This window comes from Crocodylus porosus, unplaced genomic scaffold, assembly GCF_001723895.1.
Source record: "Crocodylus porosus isolate Cpor-Errol unplaced genomic scaffold, CroPor_comp1, whole genome shotgun sequence".
NCBI classification, from domain to species: domain Eukaryota; kingdom Metazoa; phylum Chordata; order Crocodylia; family Crocodylidae; genus Crocodylus; species Crocodylus porosus.
Window position 1 is genome coordinate 67,650,123 of NW_017728918.1, and position 10,730 is coordinate 67,660,852.

At 48.6% G+C, this 10,730-nt stretch overlaps 1 protein-coding gene across 1 annotated transcript in view; it reads left to right on the forward strand.

The window, feature by feature from the left end:
- Nucleotides 1-3,260: 3,260 nt before the first annotated feature.
- The window catches only part of NT5E (5'-nucleotidase ecto), an 82,417-nt gene continuing 74,947 nt past the window's right edge, over nt 3,261-10,730 (forward strand). The window contains exon 1 of the mRNA XM_019538171.1: nt 3,261-3,305. Within this exon, the coding sequence (XP_019393716.1) occupies nt 3,261-3,305 (45 nt within the window). The remainder of the gene's footprint in view (nt 3,306-10,730) is intronic.

The window sequence follows — 10,730 nt, forward strand, 5'->3', positions numbered from 1 at the left end:
TCTTTCCCTTATTAAGTTATATTTCTCAGAACAGGCATTCAATGTCTGTTTGGGGTTTGTGAAGTTTCCATAGACCATCACCAGTCCAAAATATTTGGGTTCTGTCCCACTGTTAAAACAACTCCCTAAACAGTCTCTTGTGATTAATGTCCCAGAGTATCCCATTCAGTCAATCAGGTCCCATCCCAGTTTTCTAAATTGTAACCTCCAGACTAATCATAGAATCTTAGAAAATCATAGAAAGTTAGGATTGGAAGGGACCTCAGGAGGTCATCTAGTCCAACCCCTTCTCAAAGCAGGACCATCCCCAACTAGATCAACCCAGCCAAGGCTTTGTCCAGCCAGGTCTTAAAAACCCAAAGAGGTGCAGCACCAGGGTTATCAGTCCCCTGGAGCTACACAGCCATTTTGCACCCCTCACATCAACGCAGCCAGGCATACCACCGGCTCCAGCATGTGAGGCTGGAGAGCCACTAGCACCTGTGACTAGAAGAAAGTGCAGAGTTATTGTGGTGGGTGACTCCCTCCTTAGGGGAACAGAGGGAGTGACACCTTAGCCCATGAGGTCTGCTGCCTGCCTGGAGCTCATGTCCAGTATGTGGTGGAGAGGATCCCCAGACTTGTCTGGCCCTCCAACCACTGTCCCATGCTACTCATCCATGTGGGCACAAATGATATGGCACAGAGCAGTCCAGGCTGGGTCATGTGTGACTACAGGGCTCTGGGGCTGGGCTCAGGAATCTGGAGGCACAGATAGTTTTTTCATTGAACCTCCCAGTCACAGGACATGGGCTCCAGAGGGAAAGGTGCATAGGTGAGGTGAATAGAAGACTCCAGCGATGGTGCCATCGCAAGGGGTTTGGCTTCTTTGACCATGGTCCACACTTCAGAGACAGAAGACTATTGGGAAGGGATGGCCTCCACCTCACCTGGAAGAGAAAGAAGCTCTTCTTGGCCAGAATGGATGACCTTCTTGACAGGGGTTTAAAAACTAAGACCTCTGGGGGATGGACAGTCTATTAACAGTTCTAGCCCAGGTCATGTCAGCCACATTGCTAATAACTTGGGCAGCCCAAGGGAGCCCTTTCTGATGACAGCCCAAGGAAAGGTCCTGCTTCACCCCATAGCAAAGCATGGGACTTCTCATGGAAGACTCAACTGCATGTATGCGAACCAGGAGCTTGGGTAACAAAGAAGAGGAACTGGCCCTTCTCTTATGTGAAAATGACTATGACCTTGTAGAGATAACAGAGACCTGATGGGACTCTACCTATGATTGGTCTGTTGCCTTGGAGGGTTATACCTTGCATAGAAGAGACCATCTTGGGAAGAGGTGGAGGTGTTGCTTTCTACATCAAGGATCAGTTAACTTCCCTGCAAATTGAGTTTTCTAACCAGGAAGGGCATCTTGAGACGCTCTGGGTCAAAATATGGGGAGAACATGGGAAGAGTGACATACTTGTAGGAGTCTACTATAGACCTCCCCACCAAGAGGAAGAACTTGATCAGTAATTCAATAGGCAACTGGTCGAGGCCATGGGACTTCAACTTCCCTGACATCTCTTGGGATGAGCGCACAGCCAAATCTGACAGGTCATACAGCCTTCTTACTTGCATTGATGACCTCTACCTAATACAGGAGGTCTATGGGTCAACTAGGGGAGAGGCATTGCTTGATCTGGTCCTGGCCAAAGGGGAGGACCTGGTGAGCAGTCTGTGGATCGAGTGGAAGCTTGGTGACAGTGACCATGAACTGGTCACCTTCTTAGTTCACCAAAGAGCAGGCAAACCCCTCAGTAAAACAGAAGTCCTTAACTTTGGGAAGGCTGACTTTTGCAAACTGAGAGAATTGGTCAGTTAGGCAATTAGAGGCCATAAAAGGGAGTACATGAGGAATGGTCATTTCTCAAAAGCATAATCCTTGAGGGACAGGGGAAAGCCATACCATCTTGCAAGACATGTAATCAATGGGTAAGGAAGCCCCCTTGGCTGAACAGGGAACTGTTGGACCTCATTAAACTCAAAAGAGAAGTCTACTCCAGTTGGAAAACAGGAAGCATCATCAAAGACTACCTAGCACTTGCCCGCACCTGTAGGGAGCGGTCCAGAAAAGCCAAGGCACAAACCGAACTCAGGCTAGCTACGGGGATCAAGAACAACAAAAAGACCTTCTTCAGATATGTGGGAAGATGAAAAAAGAACAAAGATAGCATTGGATCCCTGTGAGATCAAACAGGGCAATTGACATCCGATGTCCAGGAAAAGGCCAATCTCATAATTAGCTTTTTTGCATCAGTTTTTCACCCTCTCAAATGGATCACACTGTCAGAAAGGACATGGACCAGCCTGGGAGCAGATGGAAGGGCCATAATTGATGTGGATCAGGTGAGGGAACATCTTGAGAAACTGCACATTCACAAGTCTGTGGGCCCAGATGGAATGCACCTGAAAGTCTTGAAGGAGCTGGCAGACATCATTGCACCCTGCTTGGCAAAGAGATTTGAAAATTTGTGGTGTTTGGGCGAGGTCTCAGAAGACTGGAAAAGAGCCAACATGGTCCCCATCTTCAAGAAAGGGAGCAGGGATGACCCAGGAAATTATAGACCAATCAGTTTGATGTCCATCCCTGGAAAAATCCTGGAGAAAATTGTCAAGGGATCCATCTACACCAGACTAACAGAAGGCAAGTTTCTGAAGGCCAGCCAACATGGCTTTGTGACTGGCAGGTCTCTCCTGACCAACCTCATCTCCTTCTATAACCAGGTGACATGAGCCCTGGACAAGGGAGATGATGAGGATGTCATATATCTGAATTGCAAGAAAGCTTTTGACTTACTTCTCTACAAAGTCCTCATGGCTAAGCTGAGGAACTTAGAATCTTACAGTCCAATGGCTAGGTAACTGACTACAGGGTCAGACCCAACAAATACTAGTTGATGGAAGCAAATCAACGTGGTGCAGGGTGACCAGTGGAGACCCTCAGGGATCGGTACCTGGGTCAGTACTCTTTAACATCTTCATTAATGATCTAGAGTCAGGAGTCAGATGAAAACTGGCAAAGTTTGCGGATGACATCAAATTATGAGAGGGTGGTCACACCACAGAACAGGCTGGGGATACAGACTGACTTGGACACGCTCTCAAAGTGGGATGACCAAAACCTGATGGCCTTCAATGTAGAGAAGTATAAGATGCTGCACCTTAGCAGGAAGAACCCTCAACATACTTACAAGCTTGGCAGTGCTACATGCACTAGCACCATGACCAAAATAGACTCGGGGGTCCTGATTGACCACATGATGAATGTGAGTCACCAATGTGGTGCTGTGGCTGGCAGAGCAAATCAAACTCTGGCATACATCTACCAATGCATCTCAAGCAAAACCAGGGATGTCATCCTCCTGCTTTAATCAGCCTTGGTAAGGACGCAGCTAGAATACTGCGTCCAGTTTTGGGCCCCCCACTTCAGGAGGGATGTGCTTGAGAGATTCCAGAGGAGAGCCACTCATCTGATCCAAGGCCTGGAGGAGAGGCTGAGGGATTTGGGACTTTTCAGTCTGGAAAAGAGAAGGCTCAGGGGGGACTTGGTAGCAGTCTACAGTTATATTAGGTGGGGTACATCAGGACCTGGGAGAACAGTTGTTCACCAGAGCTCCCCAAGGCATAACAAGGTCTAATGGCCATAAACTCCAGGAAAGCCAATTTAGACTAGACATAAGAAAAAAGTTCTTTATGATGTGTGTGTCCAGGGTCTGGAACAGACTCGCCACAGAGGTGGTGCAAGCACCTACTCTGGACTCTTTCAGAAAACATCTAGATATTTTTCTTGACTTCCAGCCTATGGTGGAGGAGCTGGACTTGATGATCTCATGAGGTCCTTCCAGCTCCTAATGTCTATGAAATCTATGACTTTGCGCTTGTCCTTATTAAACCTCATGAGATGCCTTTTGCCCCAATCCTCCAATTTGCCTATGAAAGAGCTCTGAAGAGCTCTGAAAGAGCTTACAAAAGCAAATTTCACAACCAGACAACCCAAAACAGGATACGAGCACCTAGCAATTGTAATATGATGACCCCTCTCTATCTGCTTTATTTGGATTTTAATCATCCAGCTATCAGGAAAGAATGCTTTGAAGGCATATAACTGAAGACTATAAGAAAGAAACAGCTGCTGTCAAAGTGTGTCGGGAAAAAGAGAAATCACTACAACATTGTAACCTGCACCTGGCTAATCACCCTTGGTGATGGATCCATGCCTAGTGAAGTCTGTAAAGATTGAAACCACTCTCTGCTTGTGCTGGTGAGAGACACCATTACAGCTGAAAGATACTGGACTAATGATAGCTCATTTATCTGAATATTGGGAAGGAGTCTTGCCTGTCATTTTGTTTTAAAATTTGTTTATGTAGTTTCATAGATTTCGTAGATAGATTTCATAGATTTCCAGAGTTGGAAGGGACCTGGTAGATCATCGGGTCCGACCCTCTGCTCCAGGCAGGAAAGAGCGCTGGGGTTAGGTAACCCCAGCCAGATGCCTGTCTAATCTCCTTTTGAACATCTCCAGGGTAGGGAAAAGCACCACCTCCCTTGGAAGCCCATTCCGAATTTTGGCAACCCTTACCATAAAGAATTTCTTCCTTATGTCCTATCTAAATCTGTTCTCCTTCAGTTTGTGGCCATTATTTCTGGTAACGCTCTGTTTACAAGGGGCGCCCTTGTAAACAGAGTGTTCCCTATTCCCTACAATGAGTTTGTAGGCAGCCACAAGATCGCCTCTCAGCCCTCTCTTGTGGAAGCTGAAAAGATTCAGGTCCCTCAGTCTGTCTTCATAGGGTCTTACCTGCAGGCCCTCAACCATACTAGTACCCTCAAGTACTAGTACTTCTCTGAACCCTCTCAAGATTATCCACATCCCTCTTGAAGTGCGGCACCCAAAACTGGATGCAGTACTCCATCTGCAGCCTCACCGAAGCTGCATAGAGGGGAAGTATCACCTCCCTGAACCTGCTCGTGATGCTTCTGCTGATGCAAGGAAGAGTGCAGTTAGCCTTGCTTATTACCTCATCACACTGGCGACTGATGTTCATTTTTGCATCAACCAGGACTCCAAGATCTCTTTCCACTGTTGTGGTGCTCAGAATGATACCCTCCCCCCCAGTCTATAGGTGTTAGAGATTCTTTCTCTCCAGGTGCATTTATCCTTGTTGAACTGCATCCTATTCTGATCTGCCCACTTCCCCAGTCTGTCCAAATCTGAATTCACTCCCTGCCCTCCAGTGTGTTTACTATGCCCCATAGTTTAGTGTCATCTATGAATTTGGACAGGTGCTTTCAACACCTTCATCCAAATCCCTGATGAAGTTATTAAACAGCACTGGTCCAGGGACACACCTTGGGGGACATCACTCCCTCCAGGGAAAAACTGCCCCATCCACCACTACTCTCTGGATGCGTCCCATAAGCCAGTTTTTTACCCACCTTACTGTGAAAAAAATCACGTCACAGCTACTCAGTTTGCTTGTAAGAACTGGGTGTGACACTGTGTCAAAAGCCTTTTTAAAATCCACATAAATATCTACTTCCTCCCCAGCATCTAAGCACTTTGTGACCTGGTCATATAAAGAGACCAGGTTAGTCAGGCAGGATCTGCCTGCTATAAAACAATGCTGGTTGCCCCTTACCATTGTGTTCCCCGTTGGCCCCCTGCAAATGTGATCCTTTATGACTTTTTTGAAGGTCTTGTCGAGAATAAAGGTGAGGCTAACTGGCCTATAATTACCCAGGTCCTTCTTCCTCCCCTTCTTGAAGATAGGGACCACGCTGGCCTTTTTCCAGTCCTCTGGGACCTGTCCCAAGTGCCACAAGCACTCAAACAGCTGCACCAGTGGTTCTGCTATGTCATTGGCCAATTCCTTTAGAAACCTTGGGTGAAGATCATCGGGGCTCACTGACTTAAATATGTCTATCTCTTCCAAGTGCTCTTTCACTAGGTCAGTGCTAATAGTTGGTGGATTGGTACTACTCTCACTCCAGACTAGCATTTCATTGGGAGGTGCATTTGTATCCATGTCCAGGAATACAGAGGCAAAGAAATTATTTAAGAACTCCACTTTTTCCATCCTATCAGTTACAAGTTGCCCTAATCCATTCTAGTGGCCCTATGTTACCCTGCGCCTTCTTCCTGCTCCCTATGTACTTAAAGAAGGACTTCTTCTAATCCTTAATCTCTGTTGGCAACTTGAGTTCTGTGTCTGCTTTGGCCTTTCTCACTGCTTCCCTGCAAGTGTGAGCCAAGTAGGTATACTCCTTGGTGGCTGCCCCCTGTTTCCACAGCCCATAGGCCTCTTTTTTCCTCTGAAGGCTCTCCTGGATTTTCCTGCTCAGCCAGGAAGGTTGTTTGGTTCTTTTGCTTCCCTTTGTGTGTACTGGGATGATGCCCCTCTGTGCCTGTAGGATCGGTCCCTTGAGGAACTCCCAACCTTCTGGGACCCCCTTTTCACAGATGCAATTACCCCTCAGTCCCACCCTAAGCAATCTCCTGAGCTCACTGAAGTTGGCCTTCTGGAAGTCTAGCGCTAATGCCCTACTATTTCTCTTTCCCACCTTACGCTGGATAGTGAATCCTATCAACTGGTGGTCACTATCCCCTAGGTTACCCACCAATTCCCCCCTGTGGCCAGCACCAAGTCAAGTAAGGCATCACCCCTAGTGGGACTGCATACCTCCTGTGTTAGATGCAGGTCCTGTATTAAAGTTAAGAACCTACAAGAATGGGCAGACCTAGCGACTGCTCCTCCCAGCAGACGTTTGGGTAATTTAGGTTACCCATGACAACTAGGTCCTTTGAGCATGCTGCCTTTGAGAGTTGTTTTGAGAATTCTCGGTCTACCTTTTCCCCCTGGTGTGGGGGTCTGTAGTAGACCCCCACTACCAAGTCCCTTTCATCCCTACACCCTTGTCCTCTGACCCATAGGACTTCGATTTGCCCATCCTCTGTCCCCATCTTTATTACAGAGCATGTATAATGTTCCCTAACTTATAGAGCAATGCCTCCCCCCGCTTTTTGCCCAATCTATCCTGTCTGTATAGCCTGTAGCCTTCAATGCCCACTGCCCAGTCCTGGGTAGAGTACCACCAAGTTTCTGTTAGACCAGCCAGGTTGAGGTCTTTGTCTGCAAGCAGGAATGCAAGTTCTTCCTGCTTGTTTCCCATACTTATAGCATTAGTATAGAGACACCTAAGCCCCACAATAGGTGCCCTTAGTATTCCCCTATCCTGATTCTTAGTGGGCAGCATACCTCCCATACTGTAGGATCTGTTTCTCTCAGGAGGGAGTCTCCCACTGTGATGACTTAACGTCTTCTCCTCTGGCTGCCCGGTTGCCTCAGCCTGGCTGCTGGTAGCTGTGGGTGTGGCCTCCATTGCTGTACTCTCTCCCAGTGACGCTAGGGAATCATAACTGTTTCCCAGCTGCACTGGGGGAGTTGTACCAGTGGTGTGACATCTAGGTCTGCGATGTCTGGATCTGGAGGTGACTGTCTTCCATTGTTCTGCATCGACCACCATCTGTGGCGCCTTCCCTTCCTTCCTTCCATTCTGCTGAGAATGGAAGTACCCATCAAGCTCTTCCTCAACCACCTGATCCCTTGCAGCCTGTTGACCTCTGCCTGAAGTTCCCTCACCTGCCCCTCCAGGGCCTCAAGTTGGGCACACATGGGACAGAAGAGGGGACTCCTGGTTCACCCAGAGCCCCTGCCAGGCAGCTGTCACAGACAGGGGACCAGGGTGTGGCCAACCCCTCCAAAGGCCCCGTCTGGCTGCTAGCTCCCCATCAGGAGCTCTGAGCCAGAGGCAACACCAAGGCTGGGTCCCTGATTGCACTCCATGTCACCACCCCCATTGCTGTCCCCCTTCTCATTAACTTACCTGAAGTCTCTGTCAGGAGTCCTCCTCCATGGCGGGGGGGGCCCAACACATGAAGTCCTAGGTCCCCCTGCTCTCCCCCCTATGCGAACTCCTTCACAAACTCTGTTTGCCTGGCCTAGCTCAGGAGCACGGCTCCCAGTCAGTGCTGCTAAGTAGGGATGGGAGGGGAAAAAAACTCCTTCCCAATTCCCTACAGCTGGCTTGGCTCCTCCTTGCCCTTCCCTCCCTTGCCTGCTTACCTTTTTACAGTGGCTCCTCTCTTGCCAGCAGACAGCAATAACAATGATTAGAGGTCTAGGAAACATAACATATAAGAAAAGGTTGGATGAACTGTGGTTATTTAATTGAGAGAAGACTGAGGAGGGATTTAATAATAGTCTTCAAACACATGAAGATTGGCTATAAAGAGAATGGTGGTTGACTATTCTCTCTGGCTGCAGAGTACAGGACAAGAACTTTTAACACTACAGCAAGGGAAATTTAGGTTGAATATTAGGAAGTACTTTCTACCTATTAAGGTGGTTAGGCATTGGAAAATATTACCTAGAAAGATTGTAAAATCTCTATCCTTCCAAGTGTTTAAGAGCTGACTAGACAAACACTTGACTGGAATGGTTTAGATGGGTGACAATCCTGCTTTGAGCATATTCTTCCCCTGCTGGCTGGTGATGCAGTGAGTGCCACCTTCAGCTCTGAGAATGGGGCATTAAATAGTTTTTAAAAAACAAACCAGAAATAGGTGCAGATGGAGTGAGGGGGTGGCACTCACTCCATCTGCAGGTGGAACTTGGGGAACCCCATCAGTTGGAGGTTCACCTTGAGGAACACCAGCTGCTCCACCAAACCAAGATCCAAGGAGGTGCATTGGGGTGTCACAACATCCCCAGCAATGCTGAACACTCTCACTCAGAACAGTGGTTGGTGGACAGGACAGATGTTCTCATGCAACTATGGCTAGATCCTGCCACATCTGGCTGTGGGTTGCCCAATAGGCCAAGGGGTTGCAGTCCAGTGGCTCCACATTCTCGGTGAGATAGGTAGCCACCAAAGCCTCAATGCTACCTGCCCAAGGCTGAGGTCTGGTGTGTCTGGACCCCAACATTGAAGCCATGCCCTTGGCCCACATTGGCAGTGGCTGGCATGGAGGAGACTGACTGGTGCTGGGAGTGCTGGCACGGGAGAGTGGATTCACCTCTTCCACATCCCTTCACCTCTACCCTTCTGCCTCCCTGACTCTGTTCACCAACATCTCCATCCAGTGATCAAGGGTTTTGGTGCTGTACATGCTCCCCTTCACCCTCAGGTCGCACATGCCCACCAACAAATGAACTGTACTGGACTGCAAGGGATCCAGCCATTTTTTGATGCCCTCCCTCAGCCACTTCACCAGTGCCTGCACCTCTGGTAACAATGACTTGCCCCAACAAGGAACACTGATCCCCTGGAACTTCTCCACTTGGTTCTCAAGCTCCTAGACTACAGGGATCACCTGGCTAAAGAGGGTATCACCGGTGCTGAAGGTCTCAGTGGCCTCAAGGAACAGCTTGAGGACCACCAATATCTGGGAGACGGTGGGACCACCAATATCCCACTTTGCTTTGTTAAGGGGGCTGCTGATCCCAATCTCGCAAAGCAAGGCCATCTCATGGATGGCTTTATGTTGCTTCACCAGCCTTTCCAACATCAGGTATGTGGAGTTCCACTGAGTCTCCACATCCTGCATGATTTTGTGCTGTGGGATGCTCAGCTCTGCCTGTTTGTCCTGCAGCATCTTGCCCTCCTCGCTGCTCTGGTGGAAGTAGCCTGCCACCTTCCTGCATCTGGAAATAAGCTTGCTGGTGGTGCTGGTGCCATCACCAGCAGCCCTGTCCCCCTACAAGGCATCCCTAACAATGAGGTGGAACTTGTGTGCCACACAGAGGATGCCAATAAAGTTGGTATTATGGGTCACCTTGATCATTTTGGCCCTGTTGTTGGTGACCATGAACCCATCAGCAAGCTTGCTCTGCTCAAAGAGCCACCCCTGCACCATGCAGTTCATGGCCACCATGATCTCCCTTGCCATGTGGGACTGATCCATCACCTCCGCTTGAAGGAAAACCCACCGACAGCCTGACTGATTGCACCAGTGCCCTGTGAGGGGGAGGTAGACATGATCTCCACCTTGGCTGTTCCAAATGTCCAAAGTGAAGTGCAAGGCTACCTGTGGCCCTTCCTTGCACAGCACCTCCCTCAAGTACTCCCTGCATGCTTCATAATGGGAGCCACTGGTAGCAGAAGACTCATCACTGCCAGGAAAGAGGATATGCCTATGTTTGGGGGAGGGGGGAATTGCAGCTCTCCCCCAAACCCCTCTAGCTCCTCTCCCTCCCCTGCCAGAAGACCTGGCACCTGCCTTTCCAGCACGCTTCGTATTAATCATTCCTGTGCTGTAAAATGTGTCTGTGTGTGTGTGCAGCTGTAAGATCTCTTCTCTTTCTGTGTGTAACTAACTAATATCTCTTTTTATTCTCTGATTACTGTATGTGTCTGACTGCTATCTCTTCTTCTCTGTTGTGTTTACTGTATGTGTGTTTATCATATCATAGAATCATAGAAGTAGGGTCGGAAGGGACCTTATAGATCTTCAAGTCTGACACCCTGCCTGGGCAGGAGAAAAAACTGGGCTCAAATGACTCCAGCCAGGTAAGCATCAAGCCTCTTCTTAAAGACCCTCAGGGTAGGAGCCAGCACCACTTCCCTTGGAAGTTGGTTCCAGATCCTAGCTGCCCTGACTGTGAAGTAGTTCTTATGGATGTCTAATC